This window comes from Ixodes scapularis, unplaced genomic scaffold (assembly GCF_016920785.2).
Source record: "Ixodes scapularis isolate PalLabHiFi unplaced genomic scaffold, ASM1692078v2 PGA_scaffold8__174_contigs__length_109621045, whole genome shotgun sequence".
Lineage (NCBI taxonomy): Eukaryota > Metazoa > Arthropoda > Arachnida > Ixodida > Ixodidae > Ixodes > Ixodes scapularis.
Genome location: NW_024609883.1, coordinates 58,997,993 through 59,014,523, shown reverse-complemented (window position 1 = coordinate 59,014,523; position 16,531 = coordinate 58,997,993). Strand labels below are relative to the sequence as shown.

General features: G+C 45.2%; 1 protein-coding gene across 1 annotated transcript in view; it reads right to left on the bottom strand.

Moving 5' to 3' along the window:
- Positions 1–16,531, bottom strand: part of LOC115308197 — a 78,874-nt gene that overhangs the window by 1,671 nt on the left and 60,672 nt on the right. The window contains exons 5-8 of the mRNA XM_040210702.1: positions 15,899–16,078; positions 12,958–13,137; positions 6,943–7,350; positions 6,057–6,138 (exon numbers count right to left, since the gene is read on the bottom strand). Of these exons, the coding sequence (XP_040066636.1) occupies positions 6,057–6,138; positions 6,943–7,350; positions 12,958–13,137; positions 15,899–16,078 (850 nt within the window). The remainder of the gene's footprint in view (positions 1–6,056; positions 6,139–6,942; positions 7,351–12,957; positions 13,138–15,898; positions 16,079–16,531) is intronic.

The following is a 16,531-nucleotide window of genomic DNA, read 5'->3' as shown; positions in this document are numbered from 1 at the left end:
GAGGTTGAACAGGGATCCTGAATTTCGACCCGAAAAGAAGACAAGCTAGAACGTGGAGAGCAGTTTAGCAAGTAATCAAAACAAAGAACTCAGTTGAAGAGACAGAAAATTAGTGAACACTACCACACTACCGACGCGTTGAATTGAATTCTCTCACAAGCCCTATCCGCGTTTTTTTTTTTTTTTTTTTTTTTTTTTTTTTTTAGATTTTAGGTTTTTAGCATATTTTAAATAAACAATATTTTCGTAAAAACACAATCAAGAGATCGGTTTTGGGGGAATTTATTGCGTTGACCCGTCAAATTATTGCAAAATTTGATAAACATTATTCGATTATTCGAAGGAGCATGACGTTTCCCTCGTTGATTGTCCCTACGTAAATCGAATATTTTTCGGACTAATTACATATTGAACCTTCGTCATTCGTTGGGATCCGTCTACTGTTCGCCGTGGATGAGTGACAGCGTGCGCCTTCTGCGGGAGAGTGAACTCACACACATCTACTGGTTTTTATTGTCTACCTCGTTTTGTAATCACTCCATCGTCCATAATGTGTGTCCTGATGCGCCTTCCTTCATTGCATTCCGAGATGACTTTCGAGTTTTGCTTCGAGCATAAAAAAACGTGGCCTTACACGAGAGCTTGCACAACGATACGAGGCGGGACATAATCTTCTTTCCTATATTAAACCATTGCATTCACTGAGAGCATAATTAACGCAGGGGACGGCAAGTTCCGAGCATCTTATAATCGCTTCGCAGTCAATAAAACTGCGACATTAGTCCATATAAAGAAAAAAACACAGAAAAAACGATATAGGAAGCAAAAAGTGTGAGCGCAATAGTCCACATCCCGCGTTTATTAACCTGGCAGAGACTAGAGTAGTGCAGTATTAATATTATACATATAATTTGCCATCCTATGTCGAGCGGCGTTCGTAGAATTTGCACCAAATTCTTGGCATTCACTGACTTTGTTTATGTGTCTAGTGGAATTGAAGGAATGCAGAGACGTGTTATTCGTTTGGTTTAAGACCAATACCTCAGCAAGAAATATTATTTTGATTATTACAGGAAACTTTGTAAATTGCAAGGTGAAGGGAAAAAAAGATATTATAGTGTCATGCTATTTTTGCACCAATTATTAAACGGCGGAGCAACTTGCCCAGGGCTGCTAACATACATTCGTGTAACATCTTGCTCGGTGAGATATAATGAACGTTTTTGTATGTTCTTTTACATTTGAACCTCTCACTCACAAGAATGGTGGACTTGGACAACAATCTTACGTCACCTGCAAAAAATGCCTTTATAAGTTTTAGCGATTAAAAAAAATATAGTTGTAGCGGAAATGACAGAGAACATCGGCATTTCAATGTTGCCTTCGCACTTTCATTAGTTCTGTGTTTCCATCGCATGTTTCGTTTTGAATGTTTTATGGTGTACTACCAATAAGGCGTATAGCTGTCGGGAAACATCTTCAACTCAACAATAAATAAGTAAATAAATGATTCTTATTGGGTTTTTTTGTTTTTCCATTAGTGCGCTTTGTGAGAGACCACAAACGCGGGCCACGCTCACACGTAGTTTTTACTGCCGTTGATATCGCACTTGTGAAAACGTTACACGGAAGAAGCTAGGCGCTCGAGCTTTGTATGACACATAATCAACAAGCGTACTGTCCAAGAAAAAAAATGCAGAGGGGTGGAGAAGACATGCGGTTAAAACGTGCGACGTGCATGGTGGAACGTGCAGCCGACGACCTAGAGACGTGAGTTGCTTCTTGAGAGACCAGCGGACCGTGGTTCTCAGAGGATTCAGTTCAGGGAACGTACGAGGCGGCGTATATCGTATGGAGACAACAAGACACGAGACGCCCTTTCACGGTCACGGGTTCAGAATGAGCTCGCGTGTTTGCCGTCTAGCGTATATAGCGGAAATGTCGAGACGGCATCTGCCGGGATGAATGGGGCTTCATAAAATTGACAGCCCGAGTCAGACAAGGTCTTAGAAGACGGAACTGAGAACGTCGCTTGCTTGAAACTCGAAGGTACTCATTGAGAAAAAAAAAAAAAGGCGAATGGGAGAACTCGCGTCTCCGTAGTAGAAACTATCCGACTATTCCCAACAACACCTAAAATTACGGGGGACTTAAGAATCACATGACCTGTGTTCATAATCTATGATCATGATTATTTTTTCATCGGCGTTCTTGTCGCCTAAGGCGGCAATGTCATTTTGGATGCAAAATGATGATAGGGTGCTCTGAACTTGCCAGCTCCCAGCGTTTCTTTGACTGTCGGCGAGTAAATTCTAAGAAATTTGGGGCGTCTATTTTCCAGCATATTTTCAGTCTCGTCGTTCGCCGAGTTCCCTCTGTAGATTCCAGCGGCTGACTCGCTCAGGTGCTTCCAGAAGGAAACAAGGCGCTCCAGCTTTCGCTGAGTGTAGTACGGATCGTACGTCTCGTGAACTAGATTGCCTACGTAATTTGATTGGATCAAGAGCGGGGCTTATGTTGGGCAAGAGTATTGCGTCAGCACTTGTCCAGGGCTCGTACTCGGTCAGGGGAGCTCCTATTGAACGCCAATTCAACCCTAACTCTGACGCGCCAATCGTTACCGAACTGTGGTTTAGAGGTAAATGAGTAAAACGTGTATACATCACGAATCTTGCTCTCAGGGGCGTGTGGGCAGTCTGTTGTCATAGATATCCTTTCATCTCATGACATCTCGCATAATCGTGGAGAAAATGTGGGAGGAGATTTCAGTTCGAATTAAACGGTAAGTATTCGTAGGAGATACCTCCACATAGTTTGGATAAATCCATATGGCCCAGGGGCGCAAAAGAACGTAAGATGAAATAAACGAAGCAAGGTCGGACGTCCCAGGGCCCAGGGGCACATCGGAGCGTGAGAAATACACGAAGCAAGTTCGGAAATTAACGTGAGGATGGTGATGTGCCCTAGACCTTGCCTAAACGCTGCATGTGAGTAATGACTTTCGACACAGTACTGCCTCCTTGAGCAATTCAGGGAAAGGGCAAGATTCAGATAATTGCCTCGTCTGCACGTGCAATCAAAATAAAGACATTCAATACATCAAGCTTGTTGAATGCAAAGTTGAGGCCCCATACATCTGACTATTTGACACATTAAGAGATTATCAAGCATGTGGGGACAGGCGACGCAAAAAAAAAAAAAAAAAAAGAAAAAAAGGGACGCATCGGTTATTTCAGCTGATATTGTCCGAGGGTGTACAGAATAATATCTGGAAAGAAGCTGAACCTGTCTTTACGAAACGGACAACCTGAGCTTCATACAAGCAAAAGCGCAAGCAGTCTATTTTGGTCATATGCTCGCAGGTTCAAAAAGCGAAACTCACACAAAAGTACTGGAGACAGATTACGAATGAACTTCATACCAACTTTCATCTAGCTTCGAGCTCATAATTTGCACGAACGGCTTCCAAATTTTAAAATTTGACGACGATACTTTATGTAAATCACTGAAGTAGATGCATCTGCATCACAGGCTACGTATACATGGATGCGACTGCAGCGCATCGGATCCAGTTAACGAATCGAATCGGTCCATATAAGCAACTCGGATCGGATCGGATCGGATCGGATCCCATCCGATCCGCTGGGACGGGGTGGTTTGAAATGGTCAATTCGAATCGAGACTCTCCATATATACGCTAGCGAATCGAATCGAGTGCTCGAGCGAGGGATTATGGGAGCTTAGCTTTGCATGCCGCTAGGCAAACCAGACACCTCGGAAACAATCTGAAGGTCACGAGGTTTGCGTTGCAATCCTTCGACACGAGGTGCCGCTACTGGTCGATCCGAATCCATGTAAACGAAGTGGTTGAAGTGGATTCGATTCGCTAACTGGATCCGACGCACTACTGTCGCATCCATGTAAACGTAGCCATAGACTCGTCAGTTAGGAAACTGCGCTCATTATATGGTCACAAGAGAAGGAGGCAATACCATTGTGTTAAATATGTATTATAATAATGCCCGTATTGTTGCCGTTTGGAGGAAGCGAACCGTTCTGGTAAAACGAAATAAAGAACACCTTGAAAGAAGGACCGCGCTGGCGCCCTCCTTTGACACGCCTCAACCTGCATATTAGACCACTGATGGTGACTTACACTGGTCGTTTTGGAGCGTGCCGGGATTCACTTTTCTGAAGCATGCCTGTTTCACTGGGCGATCGTGATCGTGACGGACGTGCTCCACTTCTCGTTTCGGATCAGCTCCCACTCCACATCTCGATTCATATCCGAGTAAAGTGGCTCCGTCGATTTAGGCGGACACGATCGGAAGCCAGCCTGGCCAGCCATCGGCACGCACAAGGGACTTCCTCTCTCACCGGGCGTCTCGCCTCGGAAAAGTTTTTAATGGCCGCTCGCGGAGTGCCTCCCGGTTTACTGCTGCAGCTGCTTGATTGCAGTTTGTCGACAAGTTGCTCGAGCAGCTCCTCTAGCAGCAGCGACGACGAGAATACCATAGCTTGTATGTCCCGCATAAATTCGACTGCATTTTTGGACCTCCGCCGAAGAGGCCGAAAATCGAGACGTACTTGGACAACATTTAGGAGTATTTTTATAAAGAGGCAGGTGGGCTACGCTGATGCGCATCGGTTATCGACGCGCATCTTTCACATCATGACTAACTTCTCCCGTGCGTTGAACACGTGAATTTAGCGCCGCGTTTGCGAAAACATGTGCTTCGACATCTTCGACCGCGGGGCGGGGCTTTCCGGGAAGGGGAATGGCGGGAAGGCATCCGCAGATTCCGGAGGAGTAGTCATATTTCACTGAGGATCCGGACGCGGAGCAATTCCGTTTGGATCGCGTGCTCCATTTCGTATCTGGTCTACTGTTCCCGGCGCTCTCCAAAACGACCAGCGGAATTCGCCATAAGACAAGCGAGGCGGATCACTCCTGGTAGGTGTTCTTGTCGCGTTCGGAAATAATTCTTGAGCGCTCCTTGACATCGCCGCCTTTCTTTGACTTACTGAAAGTTCGACCGGCTGGCTGCGGGAGGGTCGTGCGTGGTTCGTCACCTTCGCAGCTGTGGAGATCGAACCGAGGGACTGGCTGGACCGATCGGTCCAAGTTTGACAGTTTTCATCTTGCGGCGACATCTATACCAGCGGCGAACAATAATGTGACGTGAAGTCCGATTTCAATTGCTAGCAGTGTGCGGATATCTACAGTCTGGCAATGAGTTAACTCCTCCAGCCTTGAAATGTCTCGTCCTACATCTTAGCTGATTTTCTAAGCTGTGCTGTCCTCAGAATGTTAAGCATGAACTCTATATTCAGTGACTCATTCATGTCTCTGATATAAAACAGTGGTTCAACTTGTGCAACCTCTATGAGTTAAGATAGAGCCCTGGAACGAGAATAGGTCATATTAGATGGGTGTATATTAACTCATTGCCCGAGTGCACCTATTTCCGAAATTCTAAAGACTTGGAGTTGATGCGAACCCCAAGCACACTTTACCTAGCAGATGTGGTCAGCGCTATGAGGTACACAAGCATGGCAGCACAACACCGCAAAATTATTTCCTGAAGCCAGGTGCTTGTGTATCCGTGCTTCCCACAACGTTGCGCTGAACGTTTTAGGATGAGCATAGAAGCATCGTTAAAACGACCTTTGTGTTTGGGTTTCAAGCGAACCGCCAGAAGCGCTCGGTTGGTAAAGCATACAAGCCGGACTGCTATATTATCAGCTAATTATTATCTCAATAATTTCATGGGTTTGTAAGACCTTCAAGTGCAGCAAGAGTGGTTATCAAGCCAGTGAGAAATGAAGTGAGTTTGAGTGTCAAGAAAATAAGTGGGTCATAAAGGGTAAAAACCTGTCACCAGCTGTAGAAACAAGGAGCACGAGGTCAGTTTAAAAGTAGCTTTAGGTCAGTGCAGTGCCTAGGGCTGGTGCAGTGCACTGATAAAGTTATGAAAAACAGAATCTGATTGTGCGTGTGATGGTGATCATGTTGGTGTGGTTATCAAGGTGGTTTATTAATCAAACATACTGACCTGCGAATTACGATGACCACTATCGTGATGACGGCTGCTAGCACGACGAAGCCGCCAAAGACTCCTAGTGCAATGAAGCCTCCTGCCAAGAGATGAGACAGAGGTGTTGGCGACAATTCAAAATAAACATCTTAATAATAGAGTCAAAATAGTAGCAAACGCCAGCATAAACCAAAGTAGCAGAAAGTCTGAGAGCGTGCAGGATAGAAAATAGAATGTTCCTGCATTGGCTTGTTGAGCAAGTTTTATAGCAGATTCGCAGGATGAATGTATAACCGACGCTTATATTGTCCCGTAGTATCATCATATAAAATACGAAGAATAAAACGTTATTAACACCAAAAAGTCGATTAGCATTTATGGCACCTGTTGCTCTCCGTTGACTCTTTGAGTTAATATTCGACAAATATATTAAAAAGCATTAAACCATACCGGCACTGACGAAACTGGGACCCTTTTTTAGTCTTTTAAATTAAGTGAACAGAATGAGGTGTATGAGGGATTATATATACGCAGGTTCTCCAGTGTTTCTAATGCTTTCTCATATTGGACTACATAAACCATCTCGAATCTGAAGTTCTGCCTTAAAAGGTTCGTGCCTATATACTTATCAAAGGCCCGTGCCATCCTGTAGCTGTTGTTTGACTGTACAAGGTTGTAAATATTTTGGGCACAAGCGCTCCACCGGCATTAGACCTGAATTCGTATCCAGCCACACGCTTCGTGCTGGAATCATGTAATCCAAATAAGCCGACCGCTAATATTGCTCGATGGAGTTTTGTAAGAAGAGTAAAATTCAACGACATCTTACGGCATATGGCGGCTAAGGCAACGAGGGCCATAAAAACTCATGCTCGGTGATCGTTGGAAAGCTGCTCAACGTTACCCATGTTGAGCTTAGCTCCAGCCGGCGAGGAATCCGAAAACCCTCTGAGATCCGGGGGAGACATGATGGTTCGATGTCCCGCCGACCCGGCCACGTCATTGTCGACCGGCCGGAAGGCGGGCCTCCTGGGTTGGTGCGGCTGTGGCGGTGGCTGAGGCCGGGGCCGCATCGTCGGCAGCACCGTGGTCGTGGCCGTGGGAACGGCCCTTGGAGGAGCCAGGGTCGTCGTCAAGAAGGTCGGCCTCTGGTCGGTCCTGTCCGGAGCGAAGTCCGGGTGGAACTTGGTAGGTATCAGCGGTGGCCTTTTGGAACTCGTTGGCTCCGGAGTCGGAGGTTCGAACGACGTGGTCGTCGCGGTTGTGGTGGTAGTAGGGGCCATTGTGGTCGGTGGTCTGGTTGTAGTCGGTCCTGCGAGACAATGGTCTGTTTGAGACTGACAACTCGATCGAAGGATGCGTCATTAACTGGCAGGTCAGTGTCTGAAACTACTGTGGTGCAAAGACGTTTTGGTATTGAATGTTTTTCCACGTAATAAACTCCTAGACATGGTAAAGCTGCTTTCTAGCAGCTTTTTGCTTAAGAGGCCCACAGAATGCACATCGAAAATATAGTTTTGATTTGAACTGAATTGAATTGAATTAAAATCTTTCCCTGGTCTTTTTGTAGAAAAATATTTTATGGTGGATCAATATCTGTGAATTCAAAATCGGGGACAATCTGCACACTGAACGGAAACAGAAAAATGATAGCTACTTATTCTTACGCCTTCTGAGCCCAATTTGCAAACATAGTGTACATAGTGTACGTGGTGCACATAGTCTACGCTCGACTTAACGCGGCATGTGAGGTCGCCAGGCGTGTGTTCTCCATTTAAAGGCATGTAGCTTTGAAGGGTTACCGTCGCTTTGTCGGGAACATTTCCTCAGTCATTATGACTGATATATCAGCACATATTGACAAAATTTCGCGTAAAGCGCGGTCGCGACAGCAAAAACATAATCTCCGTCGGTTATTCTGCCCGGTGCATGACAGTCGTGTATTGGGACCGGTATTCAGGAAAACTAATTAATCTTTTCGCTACCAAAATGCAATTACGACGTTCATTCCTTATGTTATCTGTGCACATCAACGAACACTCAGAATACCTGGTTAAATCAATTAATTTCGACTGCAGTTTCTAACGCGATTTCACAATAATTATGCACTCGAACCGGCAGTTGTCGGTACTGATAACGTAGATTTAAATTAAGTGTTGACTTCATTTCGACTTTGGTTTTTTGATTACTATATCTCTCATTTCGGCTCTGCAGAAAACGTTGCGCTGGGAGACACTAATCTCACAATTTTTTCTTGCTACTCTTTGTACGCTTGTTAGAGCGCCCTGAAACACAAAACTGAGATACTCATATAAAAAACCTAATGCTTTTGCGTTTTTTTTTTCTTGTACCTTAGTTTCAAATTCCCTATCGTCCGATTAGTTTCCATTTTTTTTTTCTACAGTTCAACTTATTTTTTTTTCTGTTTTCTTTTTTCTTTTTTATTTGTAAGAGAATACGGAGCAGGGAAATTTTTTTAGGTGTACACGTCTTGGAGCTGCATATGGAATCTCCGGCCGTATCTCTTTTTTTTTTTTTTGTATCGTTTCGCGAGGATCTGTGAAGCGTGCTGGAGGGGGGAACACATACTGCAGCGTCGAGGCGAAACTCGAGGCCTCCAGGGTTATCAGAGCGCGACGACGACCACCACCACCGACAAGATGAGGACGTCGCAGTGCCAGCGGTCACGGTCGACGACAACGAGCCGAAGAATCTGCCAGGGGTAACTAAAGAATCGCGTTGGCAATAGTCGAGTCCCCGAGCAGCCAAGATGATTCTGAAGACCAACTCAGAATGAGTTGGCGAAGTGGAGCACGGGACACAACGATGCCGCTAGTTGGGCAAAGTAATTAACCTAGATTGGTTAAGCACAGCTGATAATCACAGGAGACGATAGGCGAGTTCGTGGCTGCCGACAGGGTGTCGGCCTCGTGTTTCCGCAATCATGCGACAACGTGGACATCAAGCTTTTCTTTTTGGCAGAGGATTAATTTTGTTAATTTGTCACTTCAATTTGGATGAGAATCATACTGGTGTGCGTTCGTGTACCACTACTGCGTGATGCATTAGTTAAAGTGCCCAAGCCAGCAGTCGCACATAACTGTCTAATTTCCTCATCTGCATCATAAATCAGTGTCGCCGCACCTCAAAAGGCAGACTACCATACTCTGCCTCAACGAAAACGTCACATATATCTATTTTTTCTTGCCAGACGTAAAGCCGGTTCACACATTTGGGTTCGGGCCTGATGGAATGTGTTGTAGTCGTCTGGAACCGTTCACGACGAGTGAAATCACTAGCACAGGCGCGCCATTTATAAGGCAGCTTTAGAACACTCCCGATCGGGGCACAACTAGACTGAAAATGTTTCAGTGTTCGGGATATTACGTCTGCGCACTGTGTATGACAAATTATTACTTATAATATTGCTATAATTATCTGAAACACACGATGAAAAATGTATACATAAAGTATACTCAGATCGAAAGGGTTCCACGGATAGCACATACACGGCGCCATTGTTTCCTCTCATCGTAAGGGGTCACAGGTGCCTGCGACGCAGTAAAAACTGTCCAAACTCAATTGTGGAAACCAGTCTTAATGGTCTAAAAAGATACGACGTACAAGGGAAGCTCCGCCGCCCCCTAGTTACTTTTTTAGAAAACTAAATTACTTCCTATTTGCACGTGACTCCACGCACTATGCTGATGGTCGTTCCAACTAGTTCTTTCCGAGAACAACGAATTCACTGACGCAGAACATATGCTGCAGAAGAAAGACGCTCCATAGCATGACCACGGCAACGGTTGCTGATGTGAAGCCGACGCAAGTCACGTATAGACACGCGCTACTTTCCAGGCGTCGCTACGTCGGAGGATTGAGTCTCTCTATGCGGAGAGCGAGTCGTCTGCTTCGTGCGCAGGAGTGGCGGTGACGTCAGAAGGACGCTGGGCTCTGATTGGTTTTTATTGTAAGGATAGTGGGTAGACCTCAATGCTAGATGCCTCGAGGTCTACCCTCTACTCACTATTTTGTGTTTTTATCAGCCAATAACAACTCGGCGTTTTGACATGATCTCAACGCCTGTGCAAGAAGCAGATGTACTTGCGCTGTGCATACAGTTCGTGCTGTGGCACTGAGCATGACATTTCAAAATGTTCAATGTATCGCCTCACTGGGCCTTTTCTAGTTATGGTTGGTTCAGCGATAATAGAACACGGACAGAAACACTGTGATTGTGCGCTTTTGACGCCGTCTGATTGGCCACTTCCATCTTGCAGCGCCGGCTGAACAGTTCAAGACTCGTATTCAAACTATACAAAAAAAAAATCTGTCGTTTTGAAAATCTGAGGTAATCGGAGAAGTAACGCTGATTTTTTTAAGTAACGGCCAATTACTTTGCTTCTCAGGTAATCGAGCATTCTAAGTGAATACTTTTTTTAACCAAGAGTAATTGTAACTGTAATCGATTAAATTTTTTTTGTTTCGAGTAACATATGCGTGACTGGTTCCAAGAGCCTATACAACATTCCAGCACTTGTCACCCGGGCAAGCGGGTGACAAGCGCTGGAACAACCAAGAGCCTATACAACATTCCAGCGCTTGTCACCAGCGTGATTTTTTAAACACTACCTCTTTCGTTCCTTAATCACCTTCAGCCTCATCACCGTCCTATTGGTTTAGCAAAATTAGTATGGCTGTTATTACTAAATAATTTTTGTTGGATATATTTCTAGAGGTATTTTCGTCTTGTTCCTCAATAACCTGTGTTGCCCCTCTACTCAACAGACGCCTTATTTTAACGGACCCAAACTAGCCAACTTGCTATGGGCCCATTAGTTTCCTGTGAATAAAAAGTTCTGAATTTAATACAGTTCAATTTTTACATGAATGTTTGCAGCGACAAACCAAATTCGGCGACTACGGATCCTGAGCGATAGTCGGTTAACAATTTTGTGTGCGTGCGTGTGTGGCAAACTTGTGAACTTGCACCATGAACAAAGTGTGTCAACAAGAACCGTGGGACTAAACAACAAGCAGTGAGGGTTATGCGTTTTATGCCCGGATCGTCACACCTTGATTCCTCTAAAAGTATTTCAGTTTCCCCCTCTCAAATATTATCCTCTTTACCTCTCTTGGTCCTTTAGTTTTCCAACCATAAAGCACAGACAGTTTAGTACTTTTTATTCCTTAAAATAGAACCGCCCACCATATGCAGAAGCTTTGCATCATGATTAATTTTTTTTTTTTTGCTTTCTTTTTTTCTGTTTAAGAGAGTCGTTTATTTGCTATTTGAGGGTTCCCTGATTTCTGCAGGATACGTTTATTGCTCTAACGAAGGAAGTTCCTCAATGTAGTACACTCAGCGCTCCGAGGGTAATCCCAACAGATGCATATAAACTAAATCAAGATTGCCAAAAGGCAAAGGTTTGCCACACACTAAATCATTTTTACAACGTTCAAGGCGTAAATAAGCTTGTTAGAGTGACCTCCTTATGATGCCGGTGAAAAACTTAACAATGCGGAGCACAAGTTCGTCTGCTTTTTGCACAGGGCTGCGATCGATGTCAAAACGCCGAGCTCTTACAGGCTGATCGAAAAACGAAAATATTGGGTAGACCTCTAGGAATCTAGCGTTAAGGTCTACCCACTATACTTTCGATCGAAGTCAATCAAAGCTCGATGTCTTTCTGATGTCACAGCAACTCAATCGGAAGAAGCAGACGACGTGTTCTCCGCATAGGATGCGGGCTATCTTAGCACCCTCCTATCGATAGTTTCCCGAGCAGCAAGTTTACAAGCAACGATCACCACGCACACAGTTCTCACATGCGCAGAAATGGCAAGCACAAATGCCATGTGTCACGCACAAAACAAAAAGGAATTAGGATCCTGGTGATTGTTCTAATGTCTTAAAAACTCGACAATTCAAAGATACTCACCCGCAAATAACCGACTCCGCAATTAGAAAGGTTATGCGCATGTTGGTTTGTTGTCGTCAATGTTTCGCGTAAACCTTAACATATATAAGTTCAAGCAATGTATATCAAAGTAAAAGGTATTGGCACAGGCCATAAGTATTAGAGAACGTTGCTAGCAAACCCTCGGCTGAAACGGGTGTCAGTTCGAAATACGCCCTTTAAAAAGGGTGCTCGCTTCACTCGACTATATCACCCTTTTTCACACCCTTTCCGAAAACTTTCACAAAGTGATATGTTGAATAGACAGCGCACTGGTTTACAATTGAACAGGCTGCGGTGCTGAAAGGTTGCAGACATGGGTGTTTGTCCCTAAATCAACGCTAAACGCCTTTAAGTATGCAGTTTAGCCAGGATATCAAACCTCACAGAAGGTTTTTCATAGGAGAACCAAATAGTCGGCCCACATAAAGCGTGCTCCTCTCGGCAGAATGTGGATGAATTCGTAAGCATACTCGCTCGAAGTTAGACAAATAAATATCGGAATTAATCCCGAAAGGCGTTGTATTAGTGCGACAGCCGGTTTTGGGCGAAACTTTGCATATTATTCTGCGAGTGTGCGGTGCACGTTGTGACCCGCTATACTTTTCGGAGGAAATCTTCCCACTAAATTCAGCAAGGAATTGCAGTGTGACGTCACGCGACACTGGGACCAGGCAAAGCTTTACCCTTTAAGTTTACCGGAGCCCCTCTAAGTTTGGTGGGAAACTTGTGAGAGAGTGTCACAAGACACCGTGTCATGTGACGTCGAAATTTTCTAGCGGGACTTGTTTTAAGCCGTGGCGATACTTGACGAGGTAATTTTTGAACGTTTGCCTAATTTTCAATGGTGTTGGAAAATGATTGTGCGTTTTATGTGTGCAGCAGAATTGCAGCGCTTCGGCTGCCTCCTCGGTTTCTTTGCTAGAAATAAAAAGGAACCGGTTATTTTGAAAACTCACGCAAGCAAACCGGAATGTCTCCTTGCCAGAATCCAGAAGGTCCGCAAGAGATGTGACCCGGTCCGGACAGAAGGAATCCGGGCTCGCAGTCGTACTCCGCCACCGTTCCGAAGACCGTCGAAGCCGCGGAAAGGCGGACCAGACCGTGCGCTATGGGAGTCGGGGCTCGACACATCACCGCTGGCGTCAAAGGTGGAGAAAAAGATACAAACAAGCCGATGTTAGAATGCAGCCACATGCACAATCACCCATAATATTTTGAAACTATTAGGGAGAAGATCAAACTATATAGAGAGGCGTTTTATCGAGCTTGCTGTTTACACAGCCCTGTGTTTACAAACACTGCTTAACAATGAAACTCGCATAGCACGGTCTGGGCACGAGCGCTTCGCTTTGACCAGTGCTTTGGTCGCACGAGGAGCGGCCTTCGAATCGTCTTCGATATCTCTAATAAAAAAAAAAAAAAAAAGAACGAGAAAATTTGTTTTGTTGTTTCTTACAGCTTGAACGTACCACTAGAGGCGTGAATGTTCGATATCTTCCCCAAGAGTCATCGACAGGATTAGAACACCGGGGCGTCTCTTTTGGAGGCCCAGCAGCCTCCAGCACAGGCTCGATGCCTTCCGTCGTGCTTTGGCCGGGTGGGCACGCTGAAGGCTCACAAGACGCCGGAGCGTTATCGAGGAGCGTCCCCGCCGTTCTCGTCCTTTAAGTAACTACATAGAACCTCGATTTAAACGCTAGGGTAACTTAAGCCGCGACAAAAATATGTACGATTTAATGGTGGACGCACCCGGGGCAGAGCGGTAGCCTCGTGGCAAGGAGGATTGTGGGAGGAGAGGCTTGAGCATAGCCTCCACTCTAAATCTCGAAAAGCATATTGTTACTCATTTGCAGGTTGTTACTCGCCAACATGTGCATTGATTTCCAACTTTGTTCGGACATTCATGTCGGAAGCACTATCATGAGGTCCCACGAGTCGGGTACCCCGAAACTTCGAGAAACGACAATTTTAAGGGTAAAAATTATTGTTACGCTTGCGGTTGTTACGCATGTTTTCAAAATTTTACGCAAGCTCGGCACCCAGAAGCCTCAAAGCCGTTAAATTTCCTCTTTTCTTTTCCTTCTCTGGGTCGAGCATTGTACTTACTACATGCGGGTGGGTCTTCAAGGCAGCGCATGCATCATATTACCCATAAAATGTGTCACTTATGAAACACGTTACGGACGATACCAAGCGGCACAAAATGAACCTTTTTGTTACTCTTGGGTTGAGTAATGCGCTCATAAGTGACTACGTTTACACGTGAATCATGGGGCACAATATATGCACTTTTGCGCAGCATGTTATGCATAACCTTATTTAGACTGTGGAGACGCATGCAGACGACCGACCGTTTCTCTTCGTCTTCACACCATGCATTGCAAACGTGGCCCACAAAACACGTGAGCACAATTGAGCAGATGAAACTGCTCTTAAATCTAGGCACACCATGCGGAACATTCGCCCCTTGAACCCTCCATTGGAAGTTCTCGGTAAAACTCTATAAAAACAAAATTGATTTCCACTGAACAATTAAGAGAATCGCAATGCTCTGTAGCGTAAGGGAAAGCTCGCTGCCGGAGCCACTTTTGCCTCGCGCTGGAGTACCCGGGATGCTTCTGCAGCACGAAAAACTCACAACAGAGCCTAGAGATTCTTGGTTCAATTTCGTCTCCTGCAAGTTTTTTTTTTTTTTTTTTGATGAGTATTGTGTTGCGTGTTAAAGGCTAGCAGTCTTACAGCACTGACTAATTTTTTCATCTACAGCGTAAACCAGTATTACCGTACCTCAAAGGCCGACCGACCTCAGGCTGTCTAAGCACAAAAGACAAATTTTGTTCTTGTTCGGACGAAGTTGAAGAAAAATAGTTTAGTGTGATTCAGATCCAACAGTCGCGCCCCTGGTTTGCTATGTTAAGAACTAAGGCCATGAGAACAACGACAACACAAAATATTGGATTTGTTTTTTTTTTTTGTTTTTTGTTGTTTTTTTGTCGCAGCGCTTTGTTGACATGACCGATCGCTGCGTCCGCACCCGGCTAGTGCTCTTATTCAATCAGACGTCCAAGTCGACTGGCGACGGGGCGATCGAGTTCAAACACCAAGCACTGTGGAATACAAGCCGGACAGAGTGCCTCATGTAGTTCGACCTCCTCGCCACTGTTTACCAGTCTGCAGCGCTACGTACTATTTTAACCCTTCAGCGTATTTCTCATCTTCGTTTGCACGAGCTAAAATGAAAAAGAAATGCATTACATGTCCGGTTGCAACGTTAAAGAAAAACAAAATCCCAACATGGATTTAAAAAAAAAAAAACGATTTTTTTTTTGGGGGGGGGAGGGTTACGAGTATTAATATTATATTTCAGACTGATGCGCCAAGTAGCGATAACAGCGCTTTCCAGATAGCGCTGAAGGCCCTCCTTCCCGTCACTTTGGGTGCGAGGAGAAAATCACTGCAATAATACGTAAAAAAAACAAAGCGAGCTGGTGATGATTCATGGTTCCAGCGCTGGTCCCTTTTTGTGTTCCTGAGTCTCAGGTTTCATTACCACGAGGAGGAAATCATGGCGTGATACAGACATCTCAAAGTTTTCGCGCTTTCGGCAACCGATTCCCGAGCAGTCAAAAGCGCTGCAATCATTCCCTCACAAGCGCCACACCCAAGGCAGCTGAAGCCTCTGGGCATGACGTCACATACAGCGGTCGGTTTTTCGGATTTCTCTGGCGTGTATTGAAACGTTGCGGTCAAATTCTCGAGATATTCGAATAAGGATAAAAACACGAATTCACTTCTAACTCGTTATCTTCAATAACCTCTTAAGCGTCTCTTCGAGACGCCTTTGATTTGAACCGGTCAAAACATATTTTTAGCACGGAACCCTAGAAGTTCACTCACGTTCGCATCGGGGCGGCGGCCCGTTCCAGCGCTGGTCGACGTCGCACACGAGAACGCTGCGGCCAACGAGCACGTAGCCCTCCCTGCAGCCGTACTCGACGCTGCTCAGGTAGTGCCTGGTGCCGTTCGTCAGCATCAGGGAGCCGTTAGGAATGGGTGCTGGGGGTCCGCACTCGAGATCTGTTGGATGGCAAGGTGGAAAGGTTCACGAGGTCCGTATACGTGTGGGAGGGGCTTTTTAGCGTCTTATTAGACTGCAGAAACTTAAATGAACTGCTCACAGACACGGCGCTCAAACCCTGTTGTTATCACTGAAGCTTAAGAACAACAAGATGCCATTTACTGTATTCTCTCTTCCTTCGTGCTACCTTTATCGGAGATTTTATTGACTACCGTTCGACCCTGATGACTGTGAAGCGTTAATTGGATGCATAAAACTGTGGCTAGTTAGCCTTTCGTTAAGTGACCATACTACGATTCTTAACGGTGAGCATCACCAATATACAACTAGAGGACATATTGAAAATATAATTCATATGCGAGAGCACGAAGAGGTCAACTTACTGGAGAAACTGATCTGTAAACTTGGTTAGAAATGGTAAGGAGGTTCGAGAGAGGGCATAGAGAGTGAAA